Source organism: Neovison vison, chromosome 8 (assembly GCF_020171115.1).
Source record: "Neovison vison isolate M4711 chromosome 8, ASM_NN_V1, whole genome shotgun sequence".
In the NCBI taxonomy this organism is placed as follows: Eukaryota; Metazoa; Chordata; class Mammalia; order Carnivora; family Mustelidae; genus Neogale; species Neogale vison.
Window position 1 is genome coordinate 136,708,330 of NC_058098.1, and position 15,980 is coordinate 136,724,309.

Consider the following 15,980-nt stretch of genomic DNA (forward strand, 5'->3'; position numbering starts at 1 on the left):
CTGTGATGTATTCTTACTGAAACACCGGAGAGAAAATAATACAACTCCACCCTGATTCGTGGCCGCCTTCTCCGCCGGCGTTCCCTGGACCCAGCCCCCAAGCTGTCCGTTCACCCGGCCAGCGCCGCCTGCCCCACTCGGGACCGCGACACCTCGGCCAGGACAGCGACCCTCGGGGGTTCCTAATGTTCGGGGTGTGGGGGGGTGGGAAGAGAGAGCGGCTCCTGGCCCTTCCTGTCGTGAGCTCTCCTCGCCAAAAGCCCACGCGTTTTCCTCCCAGCCTCTCTCCTTCCCTCTTCCGGAAACTGGCGCGGTTCCGGCGCGGGGGCGACGTCATCAGCCGGCGCCGGCGCCGCACGCCGCCCAGTCGCGCGGGGGACACGCTGAGTTTTCTGATGCTCGTGTGCGGCGCGGGGAGAGGGACCCGGGGAGGAACGCGGGTCGCCGCTGCGCTGCGCCGCCATGCAGGTGTCCAGCCTCAACGAGGTGAAGATTTACAGTCTCAGCTGCGGAAAGTCTCTGCCCGAGGTGAGGCACTTCGGGGTCCCCCTCCTGGCAAGGCAGCCGCTGTCTCCTCGGCCCTGGCTGCTGTGTCAGCCTCGTCCTGGCCGGTCCCTGGCTCGGGGAGGCCCGGAGGCTAGTGACGGTGCCCCGTGGAAGCTGGTCGGTGGTGGTGGACGAGGACACTGCTGTTCCCGCGCCAGAAGCGAGGCGGAGGGCTACGGGGGGTCGATGAGCTTCGCTGGAACTTTTGTCACGTTCCCTAGAACAGAGGGCGCGTCTTTGGGGGCTTCTAGGGATGTTCCCAGCTACGCCGCACAGGGGGAAAGCTTGGACAGATGGGTTACAGACATTTCTCCCCCGTTCATCGGCTGTTTGTTGGATGCCTACTGTATGCCGAGCTCTGGAGATACAGCCGTGGGCAAAAAAACGCATCTGCAGAGTTTATGGTGTGCAGGGCAGTATTTCTGAACCTTTCTGACCTTACCTTAACTTCGTCCAGTCTTCGGACCTCAGAGTTAGAAGGGGCTGGGAAAACAGTGATCCCTTTAACAGCCTTCTCTTATTTAAAATACATAACAGTTCCAGTGATGTGAAGGATGGTTTATCCAAGCGCAACCTTGGTTTGCTTTTTCATTTCTTGTAAGTCTTGGTCAAGCCCCTGTCCAAGCTCTTCCAGTAAGAGGAAACTTTTAGCAAGAGCTTATTTCCATTTTTAGATTACTGGTTGGATAGTGGTTTTAAAACTTGTCGTTTTATAGAATGCTGCTGTTGGTTAGACTCTTGCCCTCAGAAATCAGAATAAATGTAGCTCTTCATTGTCTGCCCCTGAAATATTTGGAGTCAGTGATTAGATTCTTCCTTTTCAGAATTCAGGCTAGATAATTCCTCATCAACCAGTTATTCTTCACACAGCGTGATCGTTCTTATTGTGACCAGTGTGCGCATTTGTTGAGAAGTGACTGTATGCTGGCAGCCCGGTTCTGAGATTGGGATGTATGGTGAACACGTCAGATCAGGTTCCTTGTTGGGAAAAAGGATGAGTGAACAGACAAGAAGACACTTCAGATAATGATAAGTGCTTTGAGTGGTGAGTGACTAGAAGTGAGCATTGGGGCCAAAATGTTTAGAGAGAGAGTGTTTTGGATAAAGCCTTCAGGGAAGGCCTTTCTGCAAGAGGTGGTAGGAGCAGAAGCTTGGATAATGGAAAGGAGCCCATCATGTGAAGCTGGGGGAAGAGTTTTCAGTGCTGCGAGAACAGAAGGTATACGTGTTTCCAGGTAGGTGGGCACTTGGCATGTTGGAGAAGCAGAAGAGGCACAGGTGTGACCGTATCCTCAGGGGAGAGAGTGGGGGCAGGGAAGGCTGGAGAGAGGGGCCCTGAAGGCTCAGGCAGGAGGTTAGGGTATTATCGTTAGTGCTTCTGGAAGCCATTGTTGGGCTTTAATCTGGGCTGCTGTGTGCAAAGGACTGTAGCTGGGGAGAGAATGAGTAGGGATGAGGTAGCTCGGCCACCTGAGAGACTTGGGTTTTGGAATTACACTGCCTGCTACACTAAGCTACATTGATTTCAGAAGAAAATTTGCTGTCAGTGAGTATGACTTAAAAGTGTCATTTCTGCATTATCCAGTATCAGCTATCTGGTTAGTTAATGATCTTGTTTTGTTTTTTCTAAAAAAAATAAGTTTACAAAACTTTCTCCTTTTAATGTTTTACTTAGTAATATTTCCCTTGAGTAAAGAAAGTTATTCCATACATTAATTGTAACCCATAACATTTGAGGTTTAGTGCCTTCTGGATGAATTCGTTTTGTTGTGTGTAAAACTTAGCAATTCTAAAACTTACTGTCTAATGTATAAATATATACCAGAAAAAAAAATCCAGAGAATATGTTAACAGGACTGGATTATAAAATATTTTCACTTCCTATGTTAATATGTCCTATAAGATTTTGATTTTTTAGTGTGAGCATTTTTGTAAGCAGAGAAACAAAGTAAATATGATTTGAAGTAAAGTCTCTTCATTTTCTTTAAGTGGCTTTCTGACAGGAAGAAGAGAGCGCTACAGAAGAAAGATGTTGGTGAGTATTATTTTTAACCTCTTTGGCTACATTCGTGATCCATATTACAGTGCTTTCACACATTTGCTGTTATATTTAAGTGGAGGTTTACAAAACAGTGCAGTTAATACGCTGGAAAATATACTTTTTGCCCTTTTCCTTCCCAAGAAACCTTCTGTTGTGTTTGATGTGTTCCTGGTGAATGTGGGGTTTAATTCTACATACTTGGAAGCCAAAAAGTTAGCCTGTTACTATTTCGTAGCTAATAGCGGAAGACATGCTCTCCTGGGTCGGAGGTGAGGCACAGCAGATGGTTATGAGTGTCAGCAGATTACTGTCAGGTCCCCTCGCCCTGAGTCCCCCAGGGGCACTCAGCAGTGCCCCCAGGGCTGCTGGGCACTCGGGGGCCTGTGTTGTGGCTAAGGACCACCACGCTTGGGAAAGTCCACTGCTTTTGTAGCAAGCAGGTAGCAAGCCTGCCCTTTGCCCAGAGGAGACATGTTACCTTAGCCGTCAAGGTTCTCGGCTGCACAAATAACGCTGACCGATAGTTCGGGTGAAGGCATGGCCACGGCGTTGTAGTCTTGCTGTACCTAGCAAGATGTACAGGAATACAGGAGACGTGAGGAGGATCATCTCTCCTGGTTATGCCATAACTGCTTTGTTCTCTTGTGTATCAAAATCTTTTTACTAAAAGATCACTGCAGAAGATACTGATTTTTTTTTTTTTTTTTTATGTCAGCTGGGAAAAATGTAAGATCAGTCCTTTTTTTTTTTTTTTAAAAGGGGGCAGGCAGATCATGACTCCCAGGTATCCTGCAAAATAGGCCAGTCACCTTAGGGGCAACCTTTACCTGCTAAATGATTCATCTCACATTAGCAATGAGGTTTTGGGTGTCACACCAAATTGTTACTTTACTTCTGCATAAGTTTAAGGCATTGATCAGTTTTTCTTAAACAAATTTTCACTGAATTTTCTCTATCACAGCTTGCCATATGTGAAAGGTGATTTATCTTTCCTTATATGTTATTTAAATTCATTCCTAAAAATCAAAGACGAGGATGTTGGAGAGGTTTCTTCTGGGTGTGAGAGAAATAGCCCAAGGCAAGCATCTTGGAAGAGAAGCCTTCATATAGATAGTACCGAAGTTAGATGAGAGAACTTTGAATCAAGGAAAACCAGAACTGCTGCCTTAGTAATGTTCGCTGATTCAGATTTCTTCTGAGTTCCCTGTCCACTCCAGCAAGCTAGTGTGTAGGAAAACAGATCTGGATCACTTAGAGGAAAAAACTGTTCCTCCGCTCTTTGTCTCGACCTGTCTCAAAACGATCCTGTGTCTTCCATATCGAGTGGGCCATTCCTACTGTGTTTCAATCTTATTTTTGTGTTTAATATAATGAACCAGGCAGTAATGTGCTATAGAGTCATAAATGATCGTTGCAGCAGACCCGTTGTTATGATAGCAACTAGCGGGAATGCACATGTTCTTACAGAAGCGAACCAGGTTTTGTGAGAGTTTTGATCTAGAGAACTTGCTCTAAATCTTACTCTAGCTGGGTCCTCTTGGCTCACACCAGCAGAGGCAAAAGTCAGCTTGGTACCAGTTTTTTATATAAACTTTAGATTTTAAGCTTTTATTGTATAGGAGGAAAAAAATGGTAAGATTTTTGTCTTAGCTGTGATTGAGCAGTGATAGTGCTGTAATGTTTGTTCTGTTCGCCCTTCATCCCGGTCTTGAAACTTGGTGTTTGATACACCATTGCAAACACGTTTTTTTTTCAATTAGTGATGATACTTTTACTTTTTTCTTTATAAAAAGTAAAAATGAAATACTAATGTATAAAAATAATGTATGCACTAAGAAAACCCCCCTGTGTGATAGGTGGGTCTGTACAGATGTGCTTTCCCAAGGCTCGGAAGCACAGGGACATTGTTGTCATGTTCGCAGTGACTGCTCTATGTGCTTTGTCTTTTTAGGAAATAAAATAAGCACTTGGTAGTTAAATCCATTACTTATTTCCTCTCTTTGTAGATGTCCGCAGGAGAATCGAACTTATTCAGGATTTTGAAATGCCTACTGTTTGCACCACTATTAAGGTGTCGAAAGATGGACAGTATATCTTAGCAACTGGTAAGCATCTTTTTGGTTAATGATGTCCATGCATTTCATAGCAGGAAGTGCTAGTTTGGGAAAAGTCGCTCTTTAAAATTACCTTAACATTTTACTATAAAAAAGTTCAAACACGCAGAAATACTGAAGAAATTCTGCAGTGAACATCCCTTTGCCCCCCACCTAGATTCTCAGTAGTCTTTTGCTTGGTCTTATCTGTCCATCTCCGACCAGTCGTCAGTCCGTCCTATTTTTTGATACATCTCAGAGCAGGTAGCAGATACCACTGTACTTTTCCTTTAAGTATCTCGGTGTGTATACCATTATCTAGAGTTTACTTTTATTTGTGGTTTTTCTTTTAGGTAAATTTACATATAGTGAAATGCACAGCTCTTTTGAAGGAGTATTGACAGATGTATACACCTGTGTAGGCCAAACCCTAGTCAAGATCCAGAACATTCCTTTCATCCAGAAATGTCTTTCATGTTCCTTACAGTCAGTCCTGCTCTCACCCATGCGCAGGCAACCATTGCTCAGTGTTTGTGTGTGTGTGTGTGTGTTTTTGTACTGGTGACAAGTTTAGCTTGTTTTGGAACTTTATGTAAATGTAGTCATACACTATGGATTTTTTTTCTGTGAGCCTTCTTTTCTTAGGACTTTAAGATTCATACATGTTGGGGGCGCCTGGGTGGCTCAGTGGGTTAAGCCTCTGCCTTCGGCTCAGGTCATGATCTCAGGGTCCTGGGATCGAGCGCCGCATCGGGCTCTCTGCTCAGCGGGGAGCCTGCTTCCCCTTCTCTGCCTGCCTCTCTGCCCACTTACGATCTCTGTCAAATAAATACATAAAATCTTTAAAAAAAAAAAAAGATTCTTACATGTTGTTCTGTGTGTCAGTAGGTTTTTTTGTTTTGTTTTGTTTTTTATTACCAAGTAGTATTTTCCTGTAAGAATATACTGGAGTTTATTTATCCATTCTTCATATGATAGACACCTGGACTGTTTTCATTTTTTGGCTATTACTGATAAAGCACAACGAACAATCTTTCCCAGGCTTGTTTTGAGGACATTGCTAGGTCGGAAGGTAGGTGTCTCTTTAGTTTCCTAGGAAGCTGCCAGACATTTTCCAAAGTGGTCAGATCATTTTATATTCCTACCAGCAAGGAATGAATTCTGAAAGGGTCACTTTTAACATAATTTTCTGTATAATGATATAATGGACTAATATTTTTTATGTCACTAAGATTTTATATTAGAAGATGTATCAGTTCCAAAAAGCCATAAAATATAGGAAACTTTTTTTTTTTTAAGATTTTATTTATTTATTTGACAGAGAGAGATCACAAGTAGGTGGAGAGGCAGGCACAGAGAGAGGGGGAAGCAGGCTCCCCCCTGAGCAGAGAGCCCAATGTGGGGCTCCACCAGGACCCTGGGATCATGACCTGAGCCAAAGGCAGAGGTTTTAACCCACTGAGTCACCCAGGCGCCCCTATAGGAAACTTTTTGAAGAGCATTACCCAGTGTTTGGTTTGGCTGAGATTTGGGCGCATCTGTCCTGTGTATTGTCCACATACTTTTTATTTTATTTTGCTGGATTAACATTATCCTTCTATATCCCTTTCCCAAATCCTTTCTTATTTGACAGCTTTATCCATCAACATGCTAGTCTCTTTTGTTTTATGTTAATGCTTGTCCTAGTGCTAACACTATCCACATTTTTTAGCCCACAGTTCATATGTAAGAACTATGTATGCTGTATATAGTTTTTTTTTTAAGACTTTATTTATTTATTTGAAAGAGAGAGATAGCTAGAGATAGAGCACAAGCAGGAGAGAGAGGGAGAAGCCGGTTCCCTGCTGGATCCCAGGATCATGACCTGAGCCAAAGGCAGAGGCTTTAACCCACTGAGCCACCCAGGCGCCCCTTAATACTGTTTTTAAATGAGTTCTCATTACTTAAAAAAAAAAAGTGCATTGTTTTTAAAAACCAGTCTTTTGGGGCACTGGGTGACTCAGTGGGTTAAGCCCTGGCCTTGGGCTCAGGTCATGATCTCAGGGTCCTGGGATCCAGCCCTGCATTGGGCTCTCTGCTCAGCAGGGAGCCTGCTCTCCCCCACCCCCCTTTGCCTGCTTCTGCCTACTTGTGATCTTTCTCACTGTCAAAAAATAAATAAAATCTTAAAACAAAAAACAAAAAACACAGTCTTTTTGGGGGCGCCTGGGTGGCTCACTCGTTAAGTGTCTGCCTTCAGCTCAGGTCATGATCCCATGGTTCTGGGATTGAATCCTGTAGTGGGCTCCCTGCTCAGTGGGGCGTCTGCTTCTCCCTCTCCCTCTGCTGCTCCCTCTGCTGTGCCCTGTCGCTTTCTCTATCTCTGTCAGTAAATAAGTAAAATCTTAAAAACAAAAAAACAGTCTTTTTCTTTTCTTGATTGCAAACATGATACACTTGTAAAAAATGCAAACATTACAGAAATGCCTAAGATAAAATGTGAAAGGTCCTAAACTTGCCCTTCACAGAGATAAGCAGGCAGTGTGCTTGTTCTTCCAAGCTTTTCTGTACACAGTGCCTACATGACCAGTGTTCGGGTTACAAGTACGCAGCTGTAGGCACTGCTGTGCGGCACTCACCCGCCTCTCTGTACTCTCTTTTACTTGGTAGTATGTTTTGGGGGCTTTCCCCGTCAGTACAGGTCTGCATCCTCTTTATGAGCTACATGACGGTTTGCCATCATCTATTTCATCGTTTCCGTGTCCGCGGACATCTTACTTGCTTTCAGTTTGGGCCGTCTGTGAACTGCTGCAGTGAACACCCCTCACGTCTTTGGTACACTTGTGAGTGTGTTTCTCTAGGATAAATTTGTATAAGTCGGAGTACAGATTCAGGCTGTATAAACATCACATATTTTACAGATATTGCCGGACTGTCCTTCAGAGAAGTTGTAACAATTTATACTAATCACCAAGTGTGTGATTTTAGCTGCCCCTCCCCCGCATCTACACATCTGCACATCTGTCTTAATCTTTGCCATTCCAATGAATAACTGTTTTCATCTACTTTGTTAGATTATTTGTGAAGTTTATTCCTTTTTTATATTTCATTTTCTGTGACTTGCTTGTTTGTATCCTTTGCCGGTTTTCTTCTTGGCATGTTGGGGAGGGCTGCTTTTTCTTCCATGTGGTTATAATGAATCCTGTTTGCCTCTGAACAAAAAGTATACTTAATATATCTTCAGGATATTGACAATGAAAAAAATGTCCTTTAGGTTTTATGTCACATTAATTTTTTTTAATATAGGAACATATAAACCTCGGGTTCGATGTTATGACACCTACCAGTTATCCTTGAAGTTCGAAAGGTGTTTAGATTCAGAAGGTAAGTAAGAGATGAAATTTGACATCGTGAAAGTAGCTTTAATGTATGGCTACTTTTCTGCTTTTTTAAAATGGGAATGTGTCGTGTATAAGTTCTCTTTGCTGTGTAACAAATTACCATGAATGTGGCAGTTCAAAACATGCATTTATTAGCCGATGGCTCTGTAGGCGAAGTTCATCCTGCTGTGTTCTGAGCTCAGGGCCGACCCTCCGGCTTTTATTCCGGGGCTTTGGGCAAGAATCTGCTTCGAAGCTTTCCGGGTGTTGGCAGAATGCAGTTTGTTGTGCTTGTGGGACCAGGGTTCCTGTTTCTTGCCAGCTGTCAGCCTGGGCCACTCAGCTTCAGGGCTGCAGCCTGGGCCACTCAGCTTCAGGGCTGCCCGCACTCCTTGTCACCTGGTCTTCGTCTGTGAGCCAGCACCTACTCACTGGCTCCTCCTCCTGGTTTGAGTCTCTCGTTTGAGAATACCCTGATTCTAAAGATGTGATTCTAGATCTCCCCTTCCCCATCTGATGTGATAGGGTTACAGGTGCGGCCCATCAGCATTCATAGGCTCCGCCCACTCCTCGGGGAAGGCTGCTACCGGGAAGGTCAGGGAGGTGGAGGTCTTTCCGTCAGGGGCCTGGTGTTGGGGGTTGACAGAAAAGCAGTTAATGGGCTAAGTCTTCTTCAGCGGGTTTTACCCTTTCCTTTTTACAAACAAGTCAAACTCCACATGCTGCTACAACTGTTTTCACTCTAATGTGTAGCAGATGTATGATGAATGAGTCAAAAGCTACTATTGTCTTTTAAAAATAAGTAATTAAAAAAAGTTTTGAATGTTCTTTAATGTCTGTTTTATTTTGAGCTTCTCAGAAAAACGGAGAGTTTAGAAGTCATTATGTTTTGTGAGTTTATCTATTTAATTTGCTTCAGTTCTGGTTCTGCAGCAAATCTGTTTGATCTGTGTTGAGAAATTAAAAAGCTTTTAATCTTCCATTGGGTGTTTTGTGCCCAATTTAATGGCAACTTTATTCTTGTCTCATGGAAGGACAAGAAAGGGGAAAAAACCCCATATTTGTATGTAATTTTTGTGTTGAGCCGAATCTTTGCATCAAGTTTGCATTGTTAGAAGAACATGGGTTAATAATTGTAATTTTTCTTACTATTTCTTGTTTTTCAGTTGTCACCTTTGAAACTCTGTCTGATGATTATTCAAAGGTATGCTTGATAGTGTTGGTTGGTACTGGTCATCCTTAGGAAGTCATGATAAGTATTTTTATGATGTTCCCAGTGTTACATTGAAAATGGCTGCATAATAAAGCAAAACCTATCATCTTCTATTAATATATTTTTAGTTTGACACATGTATGATACACAGAGTATCTTTTATTTTCTCTTTAATTTTTAAAAAATTTTTAAATTTTTTTTTCAGAGTATCTTTTAAAAAAATAGTGATAGACTTTGGTCAGTTTAATATCAAAATACGTTTTCTGTATCCTATATAAAACCTTATCTATATTGTCAAGAAATTGGTGGCAGCCATCCTTTTTAATCCATATTAGATTATAGATTTGTGATTTTTAATTATTTCATTTACATTTGTGTTATTTGCCATGTTGCTTTCATATGTGAAAAGTAAAATAGCATTATTGTATGATTAGTTTTCTTAACTCTGCAAATAGTCGTGGAATGGTTCTGAAACAGTTTGAAACACAGCTATACATATTTTTTCTTTTCTTTTTCTGTTGCCATTAGTCCATCTTTCAATTCATGTCATTTTCAGTAGTTACAAAATTGTTAGTAAATCACTTTATTTTTTAGTGATGTCACTTTGAAGGAAAATTGAATTTTCTTTTTTTTTTGAAAATTGAATTTTCTAAGCTGACATGGCTTTATATATTGTCTCAGTTCTGGAAACAATGGAATATAGTTTATTCTTTTGCCTATAGCGGTCATTAATCATGTGTTGGGGGACATGTAATTTTACAAGGTATTTTCTCTAGATATTAATAAATTTGCTGTTAAATACCATTTGCAGATTTTTAAGCTACTTTTGAAATACTTTAATGTTAAATTGGTACAGGGAGTTTATCAAACCTTGAATGGTAATTGTGAGATTATTAAAACATGTTCTTAAGTAAAATAGGAAATTACTTGTGGTTGCTGAGCAGAGCTCCCCGTTGTCAAGTGCTGGTGCCAGATGAATGTAGGGCATTTGCTCTAAGTCTCTGCTCGAAGGCAAGAAGGACTCTTTTGGGTTCAGGAAGGTGTTAAGAAAGCAGGTGAGAGGGTTGACTCTTAGTCGAGATAGAGAGCTGTGTGTGCTTACGTGTGTGTTCACATAGAGAAGCAGGCCAGGAGGGATCAGCGTGTTCTTGCTCTGTCCGTTCTAGTGGTGATGAAGTAAATGCTTTTCCTAGAAACCTCAGCCAACTCATGTTCTTGTTTCATTTCCAGATTGTTTTCTTACATAATGATAGATACATCGAGTTTCACTCACAATCAGGTTTTTACTACAAAACCAGAATACCCAAGTTCGGGAGAGATTTCTCTTACCACTACCCTTCCTGTGACTTGTACTTTGTTGGCGCAAGGTATTGGGTCTGACCGTTTGTTTTCTCCTTTCCACCCCCCAGACAGCGTCTGTTGAAAGCAAGGAGAGGGATTAAAAGAGGAGTAAGATGTGATCCCTACCTTTCTGTTGCTCGAAGGGTATAATATAGTTCCAGAGTAACTAACTCCTCATTGAGGAATTGCATCCTTGACTTTCATTAGCATGGGACTCAGAATCTAGCACAGCAAGCGTAACCTGTGGGGTCATATTGGGGGTGAAGGTGTTTCCTTAGCCCCATTGCATGACATTTGAAAACTTATCATTTTTAAAAACTACCTTCTATGTGATGATAGAAATAATACATATCGATTTTAGAAAATTGAGAAAATATTAAAAAGTATTCGAAAAAATACCCACTGTCATGCTACCCAGAGGAAATCCTTATGGTATTTTGTTGTATTTCATTCTAGTCTTTTTTTCTATATACATATAGATCCGTTTTGGATCTCGTATTCTCCGTGTTATTTGTAAATAATATTCTGCCTAGTAACTTCATAATATTTCCTTGGTTTAAATCACTTCTATACATGAACAGACTCATGAGGTGATTGTTTTTTAGATTGAAAATACATTTTGGTGTTAAGTTTTACAAAGAACAGTCATGCCCTGGAAGCAAGTGATATATGTATATATTTCTTTTTTTTTTTTTTTAGAGATTTTATTTATTTATTTGACAGAGAGAAATCACAAGTAGATGGAGAGGCAGGCAGAGAGAGAGAGGGAAGCAGGCTCCCTGCTGAGCAGAGAGCCCGATGCGGGACTCGATCCCAGGACCCTGAGATCATGACCTGAGCCAAAGGCAGCGGCCTAACCACTGAGCCACCCAGGCGCCCTATGTATATATTTCTGAAAGTTATACTTAATTGAAGCGAAGTTCATTGCAGTTTACCAGATTTCTAACTTTATTCATTACTTTGTAGCTCTGAAGTTTATCGACTAAACTTGGAACAAGGCCGGTACTTGAATCCTCTACAGACTGATGCCGCGTGAGTATTGATTGTGGGAACGCTGCTGTATTTCTCTTGGCCAGGAGGTGGAGCCTGACGCTCAGGTTATCAGATGGAGGTTGCATTTAAACAGAGCTTGGGGAAATTTAGTTCAAAAGAGTATCATTAAGTTTTTTCTTAAACGTAAAATTCACTGAAAGACCTGGTGATTTCTTTAAAAATTTATTTTTTTTAAATATACTCAGAAATTTTATAACTCACTAGAAAGTTGTTTATTATTTTTTGCCCTGTTCTTCAAATTTTCATTTGGATTAACTTGGAGTGTTACTTTTTAAATTTTACTTTTTATGTTTTTGCTGGCAGACATTTAAGGGGTGAAAGCTAAGTTACTTCTCATCTTAAGTGTATAAGGAGCTCGTGGGATTTGCCTTATTGCTTTGAACGGGTTTTTAAAGGTTGGAAGAACGTGTAGTGATAGAGATCAGATAAACTCTCAGTAATTTTTTCTCACATGTCCTTGAAATGCTCTTATTTTCTTTATAAAGACTAGAGGGGCTTCATGACGTATTGTTGGGGAATAAAGAGTTATCTGCCCTTTTGCTGCATCCGTTCCTGTCTGTGTTAGCTCTTATGTATTGTCTCATAAGCTCTAGATGCCATGCTGAATGTTTTGTCGTTTTTGTTTCCTCCTCACAACAACTGAAAGAGTTGGAAGCGTCCATTTGACAGGAAGAGAAGGCGAAGCTCTGACGAGTACCCCCATCTCAAGCTTGTCCGCTCTCAGGACTGGCTTAGTTAGAGCTTGTGTTCTTTCTGCCGTGGGCCAAGATTTACGGAGAAAGTAGAATAAACCTTTATTCTCAAGCTTGTAGGGTAGTATTTCAGAAGGAACGCCTTTCTTGTGTCATCCGCTGGCAGGCTGAGTGTCCGTCTGGGGATTCTTTGATTTCTGGTGCTTTTCATACGCGGAGGAGTAGGGAAGAGCTTGCCTGTCCGCGTTCTCCTTGGGAGTAGGTTGACTGTTCATTTAGAAAGTTCACCGAGTATCCCCCCTGCCTAAGGTAGATAATAATACTTTCTCCCTTACTGCTTTACTGTTTCAGGGAGAATAACGTGTGTGACATCAACTCCGTACATGGCTTGTTTGCCACAGGAACGATAGAGGTAAGCAAACGTTGCCTTTATTTTTAACTTATTTATTTTACATTTGAGAATATTGGTAAAGACAGAGTTGTTTGTTCCTAAGAGCAGAGAGCTAAAGAAGCAAAAAGCCACTGGTTTGCTTTTTGTGGGAACGCTGGTATGCTGCACACGCGGACAGAGCCCTTTTGTTGCTGCAGACTGCCCCGTGGTGCCACTGGCCTGGCACGCTTTGACACGGATCATCTTTGACATTGATCATCAGGGGCTTGATGAGCGTCGCTGGCCTCCAGGGAGCAGTGGCAGCATGACAGCCAGTCCTGTTCGTAACAGGAGGCCCTGTGTCACGCGTTCCCAGCTCTCTGATACTTACCAGCTTTACAACTGAACTACTGTCCCTGAGGCTTGGTTTCCTCATCGGTGACATGGAGGTGATGACAGCCTGCCAGCTTACAGAGGTGCTGGTGAGAGTCACACGGACAAGGGCACAGGGATCATGATCTATGTCCTATATAGCAGGATTCGAGAAATACAGAATGGTTCCCTTTTAAACTGCAGGACTCTTTTTTTTCCCTCCAAAGATTTTATTTATTTATTTGACAGAGAGAGAGATATAGTGAGAGAGGGAGCATAAGCAGAGAGAGTGGAAGAGGGAGAAGCAGGCTGCCTGCGGAGCAGGGAGCCTGATGCGGGTCTCGATCCCAGAACCCTGGGATCATGGCCTGAGCCAAAGGCAGACGCCTAATGACTGAGCCCCAGGTGCCCCTAAACTGCAGTGCTTTTGAATCCCTGTTTTTTATACTTGTCGAGAATTATTCTAGATTTGTGGTTTTTTAATTACAATAGATACTCATAGTAAAAAAAAAGTTAGAAATGTATTACTGAAAAAGTGTTCTCCTGTGCCTCCTAGTCACCAAATCCTACAGCCAGGAGTTTTACTCTGTAATTTTTTGGGGGGTATATGCAAATATGCATATGTGTTAGTCATCTCCTTTTTTAAAGTGTTATATGAAAGTAAAATTATACTTCTTCATTTGCTTTTTTTTAACATGATGGTATATAATATGCATCTTTATACATTGGTTCTTTTAATTACTTATAGTGCTAAACTAATTTTTTAAAACTGGTGGGTAGGATTCCATTTTGTGAATGTGCTGTAGTTTATTAAGCCAATCCCAGAGGAATGAAATTTAGGTCTCTACTCACATTATTTTTGTTAAGAGGTTAGGATTTGAAATGAGACACAAAATTGGTTTAATGAAAATATATAAAGCTGTTGAATGTATTATAATACTGTTGTGCCAAAATTGGTCCAATGAAGCATTTTCTTGGTAAGTACTTTTCTTGACATTACCAAGGGGAAGTTTTAAAATAGTTTCCTTGGGTGACTGGATGGCTTAGGTGGTTGGGCGTCTGCCTTTGGCTCAGGTCCTGATCTCCAGGTCCTAGGATCAAGCCTCACACCAGGCTCCTGGCTGGCTCAGCAGGGAGTCTGCTTCTCCCTCTCCCTCTCTCTCTCCCCCTGCTTGTGTGCTCTCTCTCAAATGAATAGGTAAAATGTTTTTTAAAATTTTAAAAAAATAATATAGAGCAGTTCCCCTGGAAAAGTAGTTTTGAAGTAGAATCCTTCTGGAGCAGTCTAACCCTTACAGGTGCATGCTCTGTCAGAGCCGTACTGTACCCGAGCAGGCTGTTCTTGCCCCAGCTGATTGAAGGCCAGCCCTGAGGGAAGACTAGACCCTTTTTGCATAAAGGTTGGGGTTCCTAAAATTCCTGGATTACTGGGAGCTTGATATCTGATAGACATAGTGAGACCAGACTTTAAAAATTCACTTCTACAATAATTTTTATAATACGTGTTGGATTTTGATTTTGTCTGTGACAGTTCTTATAATAGTACTCATCATTGTTGTCAAAATCAAACCGTAAGGGCTTACATTTTGTGCTTTTTTTTTTTTTTTTTTAAAGATTTTTATTTATTTGTTTGACAGAGAGAGAGAGATCACAAGTAGGCAGAGAGGCAGGCAGAGAGAGGAAGGGAAGCAGGCTCCCTGCTGAGCAGAGAGCCCGATGCGGGGCTCGATCCCAGGACCCTGGGATCATGATCTGAGCCGAAGGCAGTGGCTTAACCCACTGAGCCACCCAGGCGTCCCTCAGCATTTTTTTTTTTTAAATTCTGAAAAGTTATAAATTTCACTTTCTCAAAAGTTGAAAACACAGTTCACTCATCATTTATATACATTTTGCACATTTGCTTTCTTCTATGAAAATGTATATGTGTATGTAGAAAATGTTTTTTGCACCATTCGAAAATCAGTTGCAGATATTATGACATTTTAGCCCTCAATACTTCTGAGTGTTTTTCTTAAAAACAATTTCTTAAAAACAAGGACTTTCTTGTATAAAATAATAATACTCTTATCATCCTGAAGAAATTTAACACTGATACAGTAATGGTACATATAAAATACATAACATTGTTATAGTAATATTTAAATATTCTCAGTTCTACCAAAATGTCTTTCTTTTTAAAAAAACATTTTTTTTTAGATTTATTTATTTATTTGACAGAGGGAAAGCCAGCGAGAGAGGGAACACAAGCAGGGGGAGTGGGAGAGAGAGAAGCAGGCTTCCCGTGAAGCAGGGAGCCCTCTGTGGGGCTCGACCCCAGGACCCTGGGATCATGATGAGCCGAAGGCAGCCACTTAACGACTGAGCCACGGAGGCACCCCGCAGATGTCTTTCCTAGCTCCTCCCACTCCACTCCACCATCCAAACCAAAGTCCAATCAAGGATCAGGCATTGCATTTTGGGCTTCTTTTCCTAACCTGTGTTTTTTTCCTTTTAAAAACAAATTCATCTTATAGCAAAACATTTGACAGAATTAAAAAAGGTATAAGGTAAAAACTTAAATTCTTACCCCCCCATGAGATAATCTGTGTTACTAAGGTATTTGTCTGAAATTTTCCTAGCAGCAGCTATTGTATAAAACCACCACATTCTGTGTTTAGGGTCGTGTGGAGTGCTGGGACCCGCGCACTCGCGGGAGGGTCGGCCTGCTGGACTGTGCGTTAAGTAGCGTCACGGCAGATTCAGAGTAAGTGGGAATTAATATGCCCTTTATGTACCCATCTGCTGTGACTGAAACATGTATCAGTAGTGGGTTAAAAATCAATTGCTAAAGGATGAAACCCCTTAGACTTGTATCTGAGGTTGTGGTTTTGTGATTTATGTAAAAATCCTTTTTGGGGAAA

The 15,980-nt window shown here is 41.6% G+C and overlaps 1 protein-coding gene and 1 non-coding gene across 2 annotated transcripts in view; one reads left to right on the top strand and one right to left on the bottom strand.

The window, feature by feature from the left end:
* Window positions 1-361: 361 nt before the first annotated feature.
* NOL10 (nucleolar protein 10) overlaps window positions 362-15,980 on the top strand; it is an 85,545-nt gene continuing 69,926 nt past the window's right edge. Inside the window, exons 1-9 of the mRNA XM_044262078.1 lie at window positions 362-528; window positions 2,536-2,581; window positions 4,594-4,692; window positions 7,966-8,043; window positions 9,206-9,243; window positions 10,483-10,619; window positions 11,560-11,625; window positions 12,690-12,750; window positions 15,738-15,823. Coding sequence (XP_044118013.1) covers window positions 463-528; window positions 2,536-2,581; window positions 4,594-4,692; window positions 7,966-8,043; window positions 9,206-9,243; window positions 10,483-10,619; window positions 11,560-11,625; window positions 12,690-12,750; window positions 15,738-15,823 — 677 coding nt within the window. The 5' untranslated portion in view covers window positions 362-462. The remainder of the gene's footprint in view (window positions 529-2,535; window positions 2,582-4,593; window positions 4,693-7,965; window positions 8,044-9,205; window positions 9,244-10,482; window positions 10,620-11,559; window positions 11,626-12,689; window positions 12,751-15,737; window positions 15,824-15,980) is intronic.
* Window positions 3,351-3,500, bottom strand: LOC122916570. The gene has a single exon (XR_006386229.1). It is a non-coding gene; the product is annotated as a U12 minor spliceosomal RNA (small nuclear RNA).